The 18901-nt window shown below is 43.6% G+C and overlaps 1 protein-coding gene across 1 annotated transcript in view; it reads left to right on the top strand.

Moving 5' to 3' along the window:
• Positions 1-18901, top strand: part of LOC147662064 (CUB and zona pellucida-like domain-containing protein 1) — a 168855-nt gene that overhangs the window by 74591 nt on the left and 75363 nt on the right. Inside the window, exon 6 of the mRNA XM_086951139.1 lies at positions 17566-17783. Within this exon, the coding sequence (XP_086807265.1) occupies positions 17566-17783 (218 nt within the window). The remainder of the gene's footprint in view (positions 1-17565; positions 17784-18901) is intronic.

The following is an 18901-nucleotide window of genomic DNA, read 5'->3' as shown; positions in this document are numbered from 1 at the left end:
TCCAATTGATCTTGCCCCCCTTATCCATAGGGCCCACCCTTCATGAAATCTTGAAGCATATAAAGCGAGCTCACCCCTACGTACCAGCTGCGAAGTACAAGGCAACAGACCAAATATCCGTCTGTAGGCATCATCTTATAGTTATAGCCGTACTCCAACCGGCAGATTCCCTGTCCATCTTCCAGACCTCCCGACTTCCCGCCTACACCAATTCAGGGTCATCAATATTTGGACCATATACATTGATCATTGTGACTAGCGTACCACACAATTTCCCATGTAAAACAATATATCTACCCTCTTTGTCAACATCCTTGTGCAGTGAAACAAATGGTACATTTTTTAAAATTAGAATCATTACCCCTCGGGCATATAAGGAGTAGTTTGACGCTAATCTAGTACCCGCCCATTGCCTAGCTACTGTCTCTGCCGCCCGCCCTTTGAGGTGTGTCTCCTGGAGGAAGACCACCTGCACTCCGTGTCTGTTTAAAAAAGCCACTACCTGCCTTGTCTTTTGCGGACGATTCAGTCCCCTTACATTCAATGTGATCCAATTGATCTTGCCCCCCTTATCCATAGGGCCCACCCTTCATGAAATCTTGAAGCATATAAAGCAAGCTCACCCCTACGTACCAGCTGCCAAGTACAAGGCAACAGACCAAATATCCGTCTTTAGGCATCATCTTATAGTTATAGCCGTACTCCAACCGGCAGATTCCCTGTCCATCTTCCAGACCTCCCGACTTCCCGCCTACACCAGTTGAACAAATGACCCAGACCTGGTATCCCTGAACATCCCTTGCCCTCCCCACTCCCACTTCAGCTCCCCCAACCTGCCAAAGCCGTCCCCAAACCCCCAGACTCCATACCCGCAACCCAACTCCAAACATATAGTGGGGTTCTCCCACAAGTGGGGGCGTAGAGACGCTCAGCTCCTGTTAATGGAGGAAACGGAAGAGGACCGAGCCCCTCGAATGAACAGCCCACCCCTGCCACACTAGCAGCATGTCTCCTCCCATAGCAGACCCCCTCAGCTCAGACGGAGAGGCTGTGTTCCAAACAGTGACCCACAGAGCCGCTGCACAACAAATAATACAGAACAACATTGTGACTAACGGTGATTTCTAGCAGTTATCTGATCACTAGCACACAGCCCTCCCAAATGCACAACCTGTGCTTGAAAGAGTAATATTATAAAGCCAGCCTTATGCACACAGAATAATAACTCAAACAGCGCTTATGTCTCGTAATATCAGCTAGATTGTGTATACCACCATTGAAAAGTGTAAAGTTACAGAAATCCACCACCCCACCATCCAAAAGTACCATCCAAAAGTCATGTAGTGCAGAACCTCCAGAGATAAGAGTGGCACAGCAATGTATAGCAGCACCCCAGTCAAGATGAGCAAGGCTCCCTGAGATGTTTGAAAAGAACAAAGACTCATGCTATTTCGTCGTGCAGCTCTTCCTCCCTATCTTGCGCCACAGTGGAGTCACGCTTTCGTTTCTTTTGTTTTTTAGCATAATCCATGGCCGCCTTTGGAGAAGTGAAGATTTTGGAGAAGTGAAGTGAAGATTTTGTTATCAGAAGGTGCCCCAGACGCAGACGAGCCGGATACAGCATGGCATATGGTATTTCTTCCGCTCGGAGAAGTTGCTTCACCGCATTAAATTCTTTCCGCACAGTTTGCACTGCCATCGTGAAGTCAGGAAAAAATTCTAGTTTATTGCCTTGATGCTCTATGGTGCCCTTCTCCCGTGCTAGGTGCAAAATGACATCCTTGTCCTTATAATTGAGTATGCGGGCAATTATGGGGCGCGGCGGCGCTCCAGGCGCTGGTCGTTTTGCCAAAGAGCGATGTGCACGTTCTACTATGAACACCCGGGACAGTTGCTCTGCCCCAAATATTTCAACCAATAACCTCTCCATGTAGTCCTCCATTTTGCCCACATTTGTGGACTCCGGCAGCACCGTGACGCGGATGTTGTTGCGCCGGGACCGCCCTTCTTACTCCTCATTCTTGGCCTGAATAACCACTAATACCTGCTCCATATTGAAGACCTTGTTGGTCACCGTGGTGAGGCCATCCTCCGTGGCAGACACCCTCTGTTCAACTTCCCCCATCCGCTCATTCTGTCTGTCGAATTGCGTGGCCATTTGATCCAGCCTATGGTTAACTGCCTCCATAGTGCCTTCAATGGATTGCAATATCTTCTGCATAGCCACCAGCGTAGCCTCCAAATTCGGCGTCCCCCCGGATGCCCCGGCTGATTCAGTGTCTGAGGGTGCCTGCGAGGAATACATTGCAGTTTTCTTAGCTTCAAAGTTGATCTTGGGCTGATTCCTCTCCGGCCTGCCCATTTTGTCACCAGACCGCTATAACCAATGCCACTGCGCCTAGGCCCACCCAGCGGTATTCAATTTGAAAATGGCCCAGCAACAGTAATCAGGCACAAGTAACAACCTCGTGTATCAGGCTGGCGCAGGTTCCGAAAGAAAATGGTGCAGTCAGAGCCAGCACTCAATGAAATCAAGCCTCATTGCCACATGGGCTTTGTCACTAGCTAACAATCTCTGTCGAAGGTAGGCCCCAGATCAGACGGTCCTCAAGACATCAACTTCCCTCCACAGGCGACGGGCAGCTATCAAGGCTCTCTACAGCTTCTGCACACAATGATTTCCAATGCCCCAGGCACCACGGAGCCGCCGCCACACTGTCGCCGCACACCAGCCCTCCCGGTCCGCTCCCCACCCCCGCCGGCCGCAGTGCGCACAGCGCAGCCCAGGACGGCCTAGCGTCGCCTCCGCAGCCCCGACTTTACCAGGCCGCTGCCCCACTCACCGCTACCAGCAAAGGCGAGCGCAGGAACTGGAGACAGCCGTCCCTCGCTGTTACGGGCCAGAGCACCTCCGCTCGCCTCCAGGATCGTCTCCTCTCTCCTCTGCTACTCCCAGTCACTGTGCCATGCGCCGCAGGGACACAACCGCCAGACTCCTGGAGCAGCGAGCAGCCGCGGGTTGCCTCAGATCGGGTCAAACACACACAGTCATCAAGCTTGTTTGTGGCAAAGGCAGGATTTGCAGGATAAATGAAGGATATTTGCTCGGTCCAGCAGAGCCTCACATGAGTGCGGCCATCTTGCCTGGTGCCCTCTAGCGCTCCCCAGGACGTTGTATGTTAAAACAGTTATTCATTAGACTTCTCAGTGACAATTGTGTACACTTTTTTCTGAAATAAAGATCGGGCAAAATAAGAGAATATAACAGTATTGCCTATACAAATATACTGCAGAAAATAAGTGTAATTGTCGACGTTTTGGTCGATGGCCTGTCGTCTATTCGACCATCTTCAGGACTGTAGAAAATGCTATTATAGCCCCTTATTTGAACACGGAAAGAAATATCTTCAATTAACCATGTGTACAGTTTAAAAATCATTGTTTTAGTAACGTATAACACCCGTGTGAAAAAATGAAAAATACGCGAATTTAGTTAAAACCAGAGAAAGTGAATACGCAAGTAAGTGTCAATGTGGTGATCACTTATCACACATACCAGTAGTGGCTTAGTGGAGAGTATAAAGTCCAAGTGAGAAGAGAACATCTAGGTACGACTTACTTAAGGGATCGCTTTGAAAATAATATGGCAATCATCAAATTAATCTTTGAAACTCGCTTTCGTATCTATGGCAATCAGTCCAAGTCTGGAAAAATATAAATTGTATTTTCCATTTAGAAATTGCGCATTAGTTCAAACGAACTATATATATATGCATAATTAAAATGAAAATGCATATGTAAAAATCTTCACATTTTAAGAATTGTTAAATCTTCATTCTTTAAAAAAGAGCCAGTAGAGAGATCTTAAGAGCATTCATTAATCAATGATGCTACTGCTTTTCAGGCAAAATAATTATGGTACTGCATAAAAAATACATGCATATCTAGTCAGAGACGCTAAAATCACATTTGCCTCAAAGCAAAATCTTGACCCTAATGTTATCTATAAAGTAACAACCAGCCTTTATTCTATGAATATAGACCTTGCTTGTTCATAAAGTTATTCAATAATGTAGACTAGATTCAATACCTGAATTGGTTTGTAGCGATGTATGCCAAATGTATTAGTGGGGCAGTGTAGTCTAATTGCCCGAATCAATAAAAGATCCTTACAATTAGTACATGAGATTGAGATCTATATACTAAAATAACAGAAAAACCAGTAAGCTATATGAATTTAAAAATATCAGCCTACTCGCTAATGTAGCTCTCTTAATCATAAATAGCTGAATAACGTAGGTTAGCACAGTTCTGCTGTCTTGTCAAAATACACGAGTTCCTCTCAGTCGCCGTGTGTATCATGAAGCCGATCTTACAGTGCGAGTGATATAGGATGTTTGGAGCGCGAAAGAGGACAATCTCCCAAGTGTCAAACTGCTAGTATGTTATACGGCGGCCATCTTGAAATGGACAGAGATGCCATTCTCCAATATCGAAGCATTATTTAACCGACTATCGTAATCATGTGACCTAAAACCTTGCATACTACATGGTACTGAAAAGTTAAATATTTAAAGAGTAATAATAAGTAGCCTCACAGAGGAACTTAATCTGAAGATGACGGTTATTTAATGGTATGGAAGTTTTAAGCGGCAACTATAAGCTAATTGACCAAAAAGATCCACAAATAAAAAATCGACGCATCAATGTCGATCGTAGACAATATATGTGTTCGCAACTGTACAGAGTTCAAGGTATGACAGAAACTGAAAATGGTTGTCAAGGCTAATTTGTATGCACTGGTAGCTTGGCACGAAAGCAGTCAGGTTAAACCTGGAGTGAATATGTAATGTATGCAGCCCTCAAATGGAGATAAAGAGAAAACACAACACAGGAAAAAACTGACCAATTTAGAAAAGCAGAGTAAAATGTAATCAATTATTTGAAACCAAAAAAACAAAAATCCGAACATCAGAATCAGAGTTGCAAATGTATAAAGTTTAAAGTGAAAAATAGTGCCTGAAAGATCAAAGCACCAACCGCAGAATTCTAGTTGCATGAGACCGGTGCAAAGAAGAAAGTTAGGGCAGACCACAATGGAGTGCGGTTTGGATAGAGAAAATGGATTGTGCCTGGTCTCCTCTAATCTTCGAACAGAAAATATATTTCGAAGACAAATGTCTAAGAAGGTAAAATTCAGCAGGGCAAAGTAGTCAAACCATCAGGGAGCAGCTGGACAAAGTTGCGGTGAAGATTACAACATTGTGACTTAGTCTCTTTTTGAAAGTTTAAAATCTCCAGCAGGATGAAGCTGCAGAAAGTATCCACAAGGGCTCCATGAGGACAGATATCCTTCCAGAGAGGAACCACTTGCTGCTGCAGAGATCAATGTAGCAGGAGTAACGCAAGATCAGGCAGACCGGAAATGCATCTTGAGCGAATCGGTGAGCAGGTCTCCTCTTGGGTCTCAGGGAACTTTTTGGCAGAACATTTCTCAGATTTTTGATTTGGGCTAAATGGATACCTGTAGCACCACTTCCAAGGGTACAGGGCTGGATGGATGGCTGCCATGGAGTGTCATGACTCACTCAGGTTGCATCTAGGTGTGGTTTCAAGATGGTTGGATCTTTTTCTGTCCGAGGCTCCGATCAGGAGACCAGGCAACTTGCCCTTGGAGTCACTCTGGTAGCTCTAGGTTCAAGTAGAAAAGTAAATCTAGCAGTAGGATAGTCCTCTGAGGGCACATGGCTTGCTTCAGGTTTCAGGGCCGTCTTCTGAAGTACACAGCAGTCCAAAGGAAGCATGGCAGTCTTCTGAGAGTCCTCCACAGATCCAGAAGTGAACTGTGAAGGGGGTCCTAACTTTTTACCTGGTGCCAGCTTTGAAGTGGAAGAAACTTCTAGAGTCCCGGTCGTATCCCCTCCCCCACAGGTAGTTCTGGGTTTTCCCCCTGCCCTGGGGCACAAACAACTAGTGTGAAGTAATTTGTGTGTGGGCTGAGGCAGTTTCTTTGAAGTGAAAATGGGGCTATGCACAGCTCAGCAACTCCCGTGCTGTCAGGATGGCCCATCCTGTCAATCCCCAATCTCTCTACTGGCTGGCTGGCTGTGAGGAATACACATAGGCAATCTGCCAACTACACTTATTCATGCAAACTAGAAAGCAGTCTGCAGGCACCAAATGATTAGGTACATATCCAACTTTTTAAATTCACTGTACATTGACCGTTGGGTTCTTTAGAACCTACTTTAGGGGTGACATATGTATTACAGAGGTAGTTTTAGGGTTTGCAAAGGGTTTATTTGAACTGGTCAAATTGGCAGTTTATAACTGCATAAAGTCCAGTGGAACATGATTTAAGGAGATACTGAAGTGAGTGGCTCATTAAGTGCTGCAAGCCAACTAGTAACATTTATCTTACCAGCCCTAGATATATGGTATAGCACTTCATTAGGGTCTTATAAGTAAATTATATATGCCAATATACTGTAAGCCAACCGTATCATTTTTAAGGGAGTGCGCACAAGCACTTAAGCACTGGTTAAGAGTGCTAAATTGCACAAAGTCCTAAGGCAAACGAATTCAGCAAAACAGGAGGGGAGAAGGCAAAATGTTTAGGGGCAGACCACCCTAAGGCTGACAGGTCTAATACCAGCTCTGCCCCTGTAGCCTGAGTACGTAGTTTTAAAACTGCAATTTCCACCTCACATTGGTCACTGCTGGAGCTTTGCATTAGCAGTCAGCACTGTAGTGTGAAGTGCAGAACTTCGCTGTAGCACAGAGCCAAGTTCACCAGAGCTTTTCATAGGTGCTCATTGTGGGTGGCGAGTCTCAGATTGAACTGGCCCATTTATGGTCACGCAGAGTCAAAAAACTTTGGGATTTCATCTTACTTCGGAGGAGGAGCCCAATAATTAAGTGTACCTTGTATGATAATAAATGTTGAATTGATCCCTCTTTACTTCTTGTTTTTTTGATATACATCTTTGATGTTTTCTTGCTCATGTATAAGAGGGTGATTTGAGCATAACCCCTGTATGAGTTTCCCGTGCAAGCCAACTAGTAGCATTTATCTTACCAGCCCTAGATATATAGGTTAGCACTTCACTAGGGTCTTATAAGTAAATTATATATGCCAATATGCTGTATGCCAACCTCATCGTTTTTAAGGGAGTGCACACAAGCACGTAAGCACTGGTTAAGAGTGCTAAATTGCACAAAGTCCTAAGGGCAACGAAAACAAATTCAGTAAAACAGGAGGGGAGAAGGCAAAATGTTTGGGGGGAGACCACCCTAAGGCTGACAGGTCTAATACCAGCTCTGCCCCTGCAGCCTGAGTACGTAGTTTAAAACTGCCATTTCCACCTCACATTGGTCACTGCTGGAGCTTTGCATTAGCAGTCAGCACTGTAGTGTGAAGTGCAGAACTTCGCTGTAGCACATAGCCAAGTTTACCAGAGCTTTTCATTGGCGCTCATTGTGGGTGGCAGAGTCTCACATTTAACTGGCCCATTTATGGTCACGCAGAGTCAAAACACTTCGGGATTTCATCTTACTTCGGAGGAGGAGCCCAATCAATGCCAGACAAACGGTCCAGGACTTGGGGAAGCCCCTCTTAGAGATAAGAAACTCAATGTAGCAGAAGCCATCAGGACTCAGACAGGTCCCGTAGCAGCAGGTCATCTGGGCAGTGGCATGGTGGCCTTTAGAGCTTCCTGTGTGCCTGTAACTGAAACAGGAGGTCAGCCGACTGACATTTGGAGTCAATTAGGCTAGTCTAGAATGAAGATAATCAGTTCCAGTCCTCCTTCTCAAACTGCAAGGTAGCCCTCATGCAGTCTGTGGTTCTCTGGCAGCAAGGCAGTCCTTCTTCTTTAATGTTTACAGGTACAGAAGTATTCTGATGAGTGGCTCTGGAAGTCAAATATTTATACCTGGTGCCAGCCTTTGTGTGTGGGGTCACCCTGTCCTCCCCCCGCATCTGGTTATGGAAGGGGAGTGCTGAACACCACTGCTGTTCTTGCCTGTTGGCTGGGGGGAGGGGGAGGGGCACAGGACCACAAGCCCCAGAAGCCTCTACTCCCTGGAGGGAGGGAGAAACACGCTACAAAAGCGCCTCAGGACACCCGCGGCATGGGAGCCCTGAACGCCGCTGCTGTTCTTGCCTGTTTGCTGGGGGGACCATAGGACTACAAGTCACAGAAGCCTCTACTCCCTGGAGGGACCAACATGCTACAAAAGTGCCTCGAGACACCCGTGGCGCAGAACGCGCCAAACACCACTGCTGTTCTTGCCTGTTTGATGGGGGAGCCACAGGACAACAAGCCCCAGAAGCCTCTAATCCCTGGAGGAAGCAACTCGCTACAAAAGTACCTTGAGACACCCACAGGATGTGCACTTAGTACCATCCACTAGGGACTGATAAAGGTACCCCAGTACCCAGGCTTCAAATGGTGCAAAACACTTCTGCTAGGCTGGTCTTGAATGCCCCTCCTAGATCTCCCTCTCGTCCTCTGCTGGAAAAGCTGCACTGGCTACCGATCCGCCAAAGGGTCAAGTTTAAAACCTGCTACGTGGTCCACAAGGGCCTACACGGCCTGGGCCCTTCGTTTCTGGCCGAAAAATTCAATCCTTATATGCCAGCACGCACCCTCCGGTCCAGTAACCAGTTTCTTCTGCAAGTACCCACAGTAAAGAAGGTGAGGCAGGGGGGAAAAGCCTTATCTTTTATTGGCCCCACTCTATGGAATAAACTCCCCATCTCTCTTAGACAGTGTACGGACCATCTGATTTTCAGGAAAAGGATGAAAATTCTTCTGTTTCAGTCTTAGCACACATATCAGTTTTCTTTGTTTCCACCCTTGATTCTCACTAGCGTTGGACGCGGAGATACTCCTTCGGGAGTCGATTCTAGCGCGGTATAAACTCACAAATAAATAAATCCAATCTGGGATGTACCTAAGTACTGACCACAACAATTTAAGGGAGAAAGCAGAGAGACAGGGGTCCTGATTAGCAGGATTCCAGTCAGACTAGTCAAAAACAGCTTTGCATCAGGCAAAAAGTGGGGGTAACCTTAAAAGCAGATGCTACTTTCCTACGGGAAGGAAAGAATGAAATGAACATTTGATTCTCTATTACAGATACATTGATGCCATTTTTTTGATCCGGAAAAGTACAGAAGACTCGCTCATTGAGAACACAGTTGAACTAAATACCAGAAATGACAGGATTAAATTCACTCATACCATCAGTCAAACCAGTGATGCATTTTTGCATGTAGGAATCAAAAAAACAGGGACAGCAGTAAATACCAATGTATATACTAAAACAACTGATAGAAACAACACTCTAAATTTTCAAAGTTTTCATCCTCCACAACTACTTGAGAATCTACCATATTTGCAGATAATGAGAGTTAAAAGAATATCTTCCAACACAGCAAGTAGCGAATCAGCCATTGGCAAGATCAGACCGAGATATTTGGATTGAGTTTATTCCATGGCAACAGTGATGAAAGCAGAAGAATGCATTGGTTTGCAAGGGCGTGAGGACTTGTTAAAGAAACAATTAAAACCCAAGAAGAATCAACTAGTGTTTGTTTCAAAATTTTCTGCCAAATCAAAAAATATTAAAAGAGCCATTTGAAAACATTGGGAGTTATTACAAACAGAACCATAATTCAAGGACATGTTTAATCACAAACCAGTGTTTGCTTACACTAGAACAAAACATTGAACATGAATTGTGTGCATTGTAACAATGGCATAGTACGGAATAACATCACGCACACTAGAATGGGTGAGACAGTAATCTTAAAACATTCAGCTGATTGGAACACTATGCGCCCCATCTATTGCATTAAGTGTCCCTGTGGCTTGCTTTACACTGGTAAAACGTAAAGGGAAGCAAAGAGCAGGATAAACAAACATGAAAGCTGGATTCAGAATAAGAACACAAATTCGAATTTTGCTGCACACTGGTTAGAACAAAACCATAGTAGACCTACAACACCCGAGATGTAGGGTACAGAACCTAGCAGAAAAGGAAAAGATTTTCACTCAATCTGAGTCAGAAAATCAGCAGAAAAGAAAAAAATGTTTCTTTCTTGAGTCCCTCGCTCACCAGGGTTTCCCCCTGGTGACAGGCTTCATCATAGGGGACATCTCAGTCCGCTGCTAACTGAGGCATGCTACAACTTGCGAAATTACGTGGGAGCACTTTTGTGAGAACTATGTGTAGTGCAGTAGTGGTGTGAATTGGGAGAGGTGAGTTAAAAATACCTAACTAGTGGGCGAAATAATTTTATTCTGGCTCCTAGTTGGTATGTCTGAAAACGGGCTAGGATACTGGGAGAAAGCCTAGCTATGATGGGTTAGGAGTCCCTAGTATATGTCAACATGTTTCGAGACTCCCCAGAGTTGTTCGTCATGACTACACAGGGTCCCGTCCTGTGTGTACCACTCCTAAATTGACCTAAATTGAGATGAATAGTGAAAATAGTCAAGGTAAACGCTGCAACTAATAACCATGTGTTAATTAATACATATGATAAACTATTTGTCACCTATTTGTCATCTGTAGGGTAAAAAGAAGAACATTGTTAAGGGAACAAACGCCCCCCAATCGAGATCGTGGGTATATTCCATGTAAATGTTGGTTTCTCACACATAATGCTCCTCTATGGTGTGTGGATCGAGCTGTAAAATAGTGTTTCACCGTGCCTGTGAAAAGTAAAACACATTGCTTCTTGCTTGAGTGGCGATAGTGAGTGACATTAATAAAACATACACCGCGTGACTGAACAACATGACACACAAAACATTCAGTATGTACAAAAAACGTAATCACATACTCATATGTAAGCAAAATTATGCCCCATTAACTTGAGGGGATGAGGGTGCTCGTATTGTGGTTAATGGCATCTCTCTCTAGAAAACACTGGGAAAAAAACATGCAGTGACTGCCATGGGCGATTCCGCAGTTTAGCCCGGTTTTCATCGCCGTCTGAAAAGGAAAGGACTTACTTGATGCGAGCTCTCCTCACGGCACACTACCTATTTGTTCCCCTCGAGACCGCATATTAGCGCGTCTCACATCGGTTGCCAGTTTTTAAGCTTGTATTTCCACCCGGTGATTGTGAAAAGACTGGAGCGGAAACCCTACCAAAATGGTTGCAGCTAAATTGCAAGTGCGACGCAGCTCCAGCACGGCTTGGGGTGCCCCTATTGCTAACATGCTGCGTCAACCTTATGCCTGCTTCAAGCAGGCACAGGGTTTTGACGCAGCATGGCCTGAAAAGTGACTGAGTGAAATCTTGTAGATTTCATTCAGCCAATTTTTGGAGGCGTTCCTGCGCCGGAATCCCACCCCGTGCAGGAAAGCCTACATGTGGCGCAGGACTTTACAATGTGACGCATCTCCCTAGATGCGTCACGTTGTAAATAGCGCACAGCATGGCACTGGTTTTGCTCCGCAGCTGCGTCAGAAAAGTGAAGCAACGATGGTGAAAATCTGGCATAAGGTGCTTGTAAATTTGCCCCCAAATGTTTTGTGTGCAATATTGTTCATTCATGCGGTGTATGTTTTATTAATGTCACTCACTATCGCCACTCGAGCAAGCAGCAATGTGTTTTACTTTTAACAGGCACCATGAAACAATTTTTTACTGCTAGATACACACACCATAGAGGAGCATTATGTGTGAGAAACCAACATTTACATGGAATATACACACCGATCTCGATTGGGGGGCGTTTGTTCTCTTAACAATGTTCTTCTTATTGTCCTACAGATACTACGTGACAAATGGTTTATCGTATGTATTAATGAATGCATGCTTATTAGTTGCAGCGTTTACCTTGACTATTTTCACTATTCACCTCAATTTAGGTCACTTTAGGAGTGGACCCTGTGTATTCCTGACAAAGAGCTCTGGGGAGGCTCGAAACATCTTGACGTGTACTAGGGACTCCTAACCCATCATAGCTAGATTTTCTCCCAGTATCTTACCCCGTTTTTAGACATACCGACTAGGAGCCAGAATAAAGTTATTTTGCCCACTTGTTAGGTATTTTTAACTCATCTCTCCCACTCCACAACAGTACTGCACTACACATAGTTCTCACAAAAGTGCTCCTATGTAATTTCGCAAGTCGTAGCACGCCTCAATTCGCAGCGGACTGATGTGGCCCCTATGAGGAAGCAAGACACCAAGGGGAAATCCTCGTGAGTGAGGGGACTCAAGAAAGAATTTTTTTTTTTCTGCTGATTTTCTGACTCAGATTGAGCGAAAATCTTTTCCTTTTCTGCTAGGTTCTTCACCCAACATCTCGGGTGTTTTAGGTCTCCTATTGTATAAAGAGGGTGGACCTAGCGTATGCCTCTAAATCCCCCTTTTTTCTGATCTTAGAACAAAACCATAACATTGCTCAATTATGGTTTCTGGTACTGGAAACTGAGACATTGAAAGCGGGGATGGATCCCAATGAGTTTTTCTTACAGAGAGAGATTTTATGGATTCAACAATTCAACACTACGACCCCTATGGGTCTCAATGACAAGTTGGACATGAATTGCTTTTTAGAAGATTGAGTCTAGCATTATAAGAAGCATGAAACAGAGAAAGAGAGTTATCCACACACCTCACACACAGACCTGAATGCTCTTTCGATACACATATGTTTGTTTCTGGATCTAACCTCATGGCATCTGCACTGATATTGTATACACATGGCAGTGGTGAATTGTTTATTTGTACTGTTATCTAAATGTGCATAATATTGGTGTATAATGTATATTGATACATGTTTTAAAAAGCTTTGTGTGATCTCAAGAGTACCCACTAGTGAAAGTTGTGATTAATTTACACTACAAGAAGTGTTGTTGTTGGCTTTTGAGAAGAGAAGGTCCATTCTGATACAACTATCGCCAAGATGGCCGCAGTACGGATTGTAACTAGACTGGGGTTTGATAGTCTGTCATTTATTTTGGCACACGGAAAACGCCATCGACACAAGGCATTTATTTCCAAACAGATTGAGTATGTCCTAAAAAACTTTGTGTGATCATAAGAGTACCCACTAGTGAAAGTTGTGATTAATTCACACTATGAGAAATGTTGTTTGCGTTTGAAGTGAGGAGGTCCATTGTGATACAGCTATCACCAATGTAACATGGCCGCCGTACAGATTGTAACTAGACTGGGGTTTGATAATCTGTCGTTTATTTCGGTATGCGTAAAATGCCATAGGCACAAGGTATTTAATTCCAACTAGATCAAGAGTATGGCAGCAGTTGGCACAGTCGGGTGACTTTGAACGATGCAGAGATGTTGCACAAAGTGGATTTAGGTTTGTGTTGACAGCAGGGATTTAGTTTTAGCTCTAAAACTTTTTCACTGGGTACAGGCTGTTGATGATTTGTTCGGACTCAGGTGAAGTCAGCTTGAGGGACGTAACCATGAATGCAAAGACAATTGCGTTTGAAAGTCTCAGTCTGGTCATACTGAGGTATATTGATACTTTGCTATTTTAGCATTAGTTTATGTGAGCTTTGATTTCTCCCTATATAATTGGCCTGAACAATCCAATGGTGGTATTGTTGCAGGACAGAGGTGGCCTGAGCTCTGCATTCTGTGAGTACAATAGATGTGTGATGAGGCACTGTTTGAAGGTGGAAAGGTGTATATATGGGAGTTATATCTCTCCCTATGGGCACGTTATTGGGAAAATTATGCATGATGCACACAGGAATTTAAGGATAAGTTCATCCCTTGGGCTTGGTATCAATAGGAGCGCTGTATATTTGAAACCGGGTGTGGTGCTGTTGTGTTTTTGTCCTCTTGAGGACATAGTAAGTTAAAGAAGGTTTTGCAATAACTTGTTTTGTTTTGGGATTTATTTTCCTTGTAGTGTCCCCTGAGGCACTGACTACATGTCCCAAAATGCAGAGGGCAGCACTAACAACAATGTGGAACACACAGAGGAAGAGCCATTGAAGAAATATGATACATATTGTCATAATATGCTATGTTTATTTGAAAAAATTGATGTCACAAATGTGGATTTGTGTTTGAGTTGAGTTTACCTCATGTAAAAACATCAATTTACAACATACTGAAAATACAATATATTGTTTGTTAAACTTTGTGAAAACTTGTTAATGTTATTCAGGTAGACATTGCAATTCGATAGTATGATAAATATATTGAGCAGTGCACGTGGGTTTTCAGGTAATCTATGACTTAAAATACTCTTCGCTGAAAACATATATTTTGCCAGGTCAAAATGGCAGTTTAAAACTGCACCTAAGGCTGCAGTCACAGGCCTGAAAAATGTTTTGAAAAGTTTCTTTGGTTGATGGCATAATGAGGGCTGCAGGCCCACTAGTAGCATTTAATTTACAGGCACTGGGTACAGATAGTACCATATACTAGGTAGCTCAAGTAATTAAATGTACCAATCAGGTGAAGGCAACTTTTAACATGTTTTAGGAAGAGAGCCCAAGCACTTAGTTAGTGGTTAGCAGTGGTAAGTGTACAGAGTCCTAAACACCCCACAAATGGGTTCAGTAAATGAAGGGAGTGAATGTAAAAGGTTTGGGGGTAACCCTGCAGAAAAGGTCAGGTCCAAACATAATGCTAGAAAAATTATTCAAAGACTCAACAACGATTTCAAATCCAACTTGATGGTCAAGGAGAATGGCCTTGACCTGTGCCTTGCCCTTTCTTGAACTTCAACTATGCCTACCCTGTCACTGATAGATGTAGCTCACGCCTAGGCCTGCCTCTCTTATATTTTGCTAGTCAGCTTGGCTCCGAACCCAGTGGAAGAGAGGTGCTGGCCCAGTATTGGTTTAGAGTGGCCACAAGTGAGGGTTTGCCCATTATCATAGCCACCACTCTGAGATGGCACAGAGAGCTCTAACCAGGGGACTTAAAGTTCTGCCACGTTGGTTTTAGGTATAGAGGGAACTGTAGGTTCTTTACAGTAAAACCAGCAGCAGCCTGTTCAGGTAAGAGAGGGGGGAAAGGTGGTGCTGAGTGGGAGGGATTTGGACAGACGATGACAGGGGAAAATTGCTTATTTATTTAATTTTCTCTCTTGGTCGTCTGTTGACTCCCTCCCCAACCCAGCCCTACCGCTCGCACGTGCAGGGGCCGGTGCTGAGTAAAACATTCAGAAAGTGGCTTAGGTTGGCAAAATTAGCCCATTTAATAGTGAATGTGCTCTCAATAAATTAACATTCCATACCACACAGTATATACATTTTTGGGGAAATTATTTCAGAACTGTTGGAGAGTGGCACAATTCTCCAAAAGGAAAGGTATGTCTAGTTATAGAATTGATCCTTCAGAATTATGATTGTTTAATATCCCTGTGAAAGCGCGAGTGTGGGTGACTGCCAGCGACGGCCCGTGGAGGGAGTTACGGTGGGGCAGGAGGGCGGGGAGGGGGAGGGGCAGGGCGGAGGTTGCTAAAAACCGGCATATGGATAATTGCAGGTAAGTAAACAATTTAATTAATAAAACGAATTTCGTAGTGCGTCTTGCATCGCAAAATGCAATGCAGTGCGAGCTACGAAATTCGTTTTATTAATTAAATTGTTTACTTACCTGCAATTATCCATATGCCGGTTTTTAGCAACCTCCGCCCTGACCCTCCCCCTCCCCGCCCTCCTGCCCCACCGTAACTCCCTCCACGGGCCGTCGCTGGTGACTGCTCTGCAGTAGAGAGACTCACTGGACAGTGCCCTTACTTTGAAAATTGTTTAAGCAGCAGCTCTAGACTGGAAAAATCTGGACAGTCCCTGTCATGTCCAGGCTAATATTTGTGAGGCAAGTCAAACGCTGAACTATATGAAAATGCCCATTAGTTGTCTCTCTTGAAAACCTATTCCAAAAGTAGAATTTACTATGCATGCGAGAAGCATACGTGTTTGTTAGCTGTGTGCCCTAAAAAGGCAAAGGCTGCACTTGTTACATTAGCTACATTAGCCCCCTGCTTATGGAACACCTTTCCCCTGGAAATTCGGTCCTGCCAAGACCTTTTATCTTTCCGGAAAGCATTGAAGACCTGGCTCTTTAGACAAGCTTTTTAATCTACCTTTTCTACCTCTGATTGTGTTACTGTCAATTTAGCGCCAAGAAACTAATCAGTGTTAGTGCGCTCAATAAATGATTTAATAACATAACATAACATAACATAACTCGTATGGCTAGTAGTTTGTGATGAACTAATGCTACAATGCCCTTTAGTAGCCTATTTACCTGGGCAATAGAAAGACAAATTGCATTTTGGTGTCTATGAAATTGAAAGTTGATATGCAGCAAATGTCTGTAGCTGTACTCTGTTCTGGGCTCCCAACTCACAAGATAGCCTGGTATGGGGAGATCTCTCAGCTGGTTGGAGCTAGAGTTGCTAGGTCACAAGGAAATTAAAGAATACGAGGTATAACCAGAATCTTATGGAGAGACATATAGGAGATTTAGAGGGGCAGTGGAGGAAATATGCACGTGAGTCTGATATCATCATGTGCCAGCCTGGCAGAGAACTGTAGCCCAAACCTCAGCATTGGAGAGGTACATCATAGCCCAAAGAGAAAACTAAAACATTCTGGGCTACTGTCTAATGACAGTAGGGATCCTGCAGACCCTAGGTTGGTCCCAGAGATTCTTCACCAGCAGTAGGCAAATATTGCCTTTGCAAACCCCTGTAAGCAAATGAGTTTCTTGTCGAGTCCAGTGATTAAGGTGAGTGATTATTAACAATCCTGGCATTATCCTTAAAGGGAAAAATCATATCTGAAGCAGAAGAACGAGCATCTCTACCATAAAGAGGATGAGAAACCATTCTCCTCCAAAATCCTTCTCAGACCTTTCTCTGGAAGATCAAAGTCCTGAAGAAGAAGCAAGGGTGAAGAAAGGCGTAGTGTAGATGTTTTCTTTGGGGAACTAAAAGTCAAAGAGAAGAGATATATTGCCTCACAAAACAACAGCCAATGATGAAGTCAGAAGAGCACAAAAAAGGAATCTCTTACAGGAGATAGGATAGGTGAATGTTATTATATACAAGACACACAGGTGACATGCAGGAGGTGATCATTAAAATGTAATAGCCATATGATGCATTTTATAAGGGAGGAATAATATCATGTGAATTCAAAAGCAGGAGGAAGCAAATAAAATAAACCTACATGGACTAGCTCACACTTCCTCACATCTAAGGCTGGTGTGTGGTAATTCTCTAGTGGGATTGTGATAGATTGTGATTCCCATGTGGGCCATAGAAGGCTGTGTTGAGGAAGATCTCTGTGGACTCCATTCCATCCAAAAGGGATCATATGGATTTCTCCTCATGTGCGGTTGCTCGCTATCCTTTATAAGCATATAGATCACTAATTAAGGAGCATTGTAGACAGAGTCCTCTACATGACCTGCAGTTACCTTTATTGTCTCTTGCCCATCCCACTCCTTGCACCAGCACAGCTACAATCGTGTTTCCTCTAATAGTTTAATCAGGCATCCTTACTTAATTGTGACGCACTATACTTCTCTCTCCTCAGCCTGGAAATTGCTCCCAACTGCATATTCGATTCCATCTCTGTGTTCAATGGGCCTCAGTATACTTCTGCTCTACTAGGGAAGTTCTGCAACGATTCCTTTTACAGCTTCACATCCACGTCCAACAACATGGATATCCTGTTTATGAGTGACTCGAGCGTCACCTCGTCTGGATTCCAGGCCTACTACCAGTCATACAGATGCGACACCAATGGCACAGGTATGTTCAACCTGAAGAGCAGACGAGGAGACTGCTGGAAAGATGGCATCGAAGTGAGTTCTAATAAGAAAGTGCAAGGTGTCCTTAAAGGGGTGGTGAGCCCCCCTGCGAGGGTACATTGAAACCACTGAAAAATAGAACTGCAGATGCTTTGTATGTACAATACCATAAGAGATAAATAACGTTTTCATGGCATTTTCACGAGGTCCTATTTGGAGAAAATTATGCATGGAAACAGAGTAATAGGAATAAAAAATAATTCTGAGAAACAGTCACCAAAATGTCGTTGCTAGTTATTCCCCATGGATTACTGATACAGTAATTATTAGGTGCAAAAGTAGAACATTTACAATGTTCACACATGAGTTGCACCAATTATTGTGAAGGTTCTAGTAATGAGTTATTTTAAATATTCTGCAACAGCTACCACTTGCACATCATTTTGAGTATGTATATCACATGTAGGCGATATAAGCTTGCATAGTGTCAAAAGAGTGAATTCACGCTTGCTTGCTTCACAGATCTGTGTGTAATTTGAAGGACATAAATTGGGACCGAGGCAAGGCCTACTCTCAATATCAAACTTCCAAGCTCAACTAAACGAGTACCGTTATGTTGGATTGCAGTAGCACATTCAAGGTACACCCGTACACAACTGCAGGCACGCTCCTGATAGTGCACAGCTTCAGAAAGTCACTATCACTCTTGAGTTCCTAACGAATTCTTTCACCAAAAGTAACATGTTCCATATTAGACACCTCTGACCTTTCAAGTTGGTTTTGTCTTCAGATACTCTACTGCAGTTTTGCATATTTGATTGTTTATCAACTCAGGCAATGCCCATTTTGTAAATACAATAAAATGATTTTGCTTTTTTTATGGCCATTTGTATTAACTCTACACTCCTCTGAATTTCTATGCATACACTATGAGCAACAATTTAAGTCTGAGATAGGTTGTTTATCGCTCAATATGGTTTCTGAAATTCTGAAATGTCATGCTGCTGTAAGCCACATGGGCCTCAAACCTGTGCTTTATCATAACTCATAACTTTACACTTAGCACATTTTTGTTTTATCCATAGTCATGGAAGGTTCATTTCTTCATTTATTTATTTA

This window comes from Lissotriton vulgaris, unplaced genomic scaffold, assembly GCF_964263255.1.
Source record: "Lissotriton vulgaris unplaced genomic scaffold, aLisVul1.2 SCAFFOLD_1121, whole genome shotgun sequence".
Classification (NCBI taxonomy): Eukaryota; Metazoa; Chordata; class Amphibia; order Caudata; family Salamandridae; genus Lissotriton; species Lissotriton vulgaris.
The sequence above is the reverse complement of the archived record's forward strand: the minus strand, read 5'-3'. Positions and strand labels throughout refer to the sequence as shown.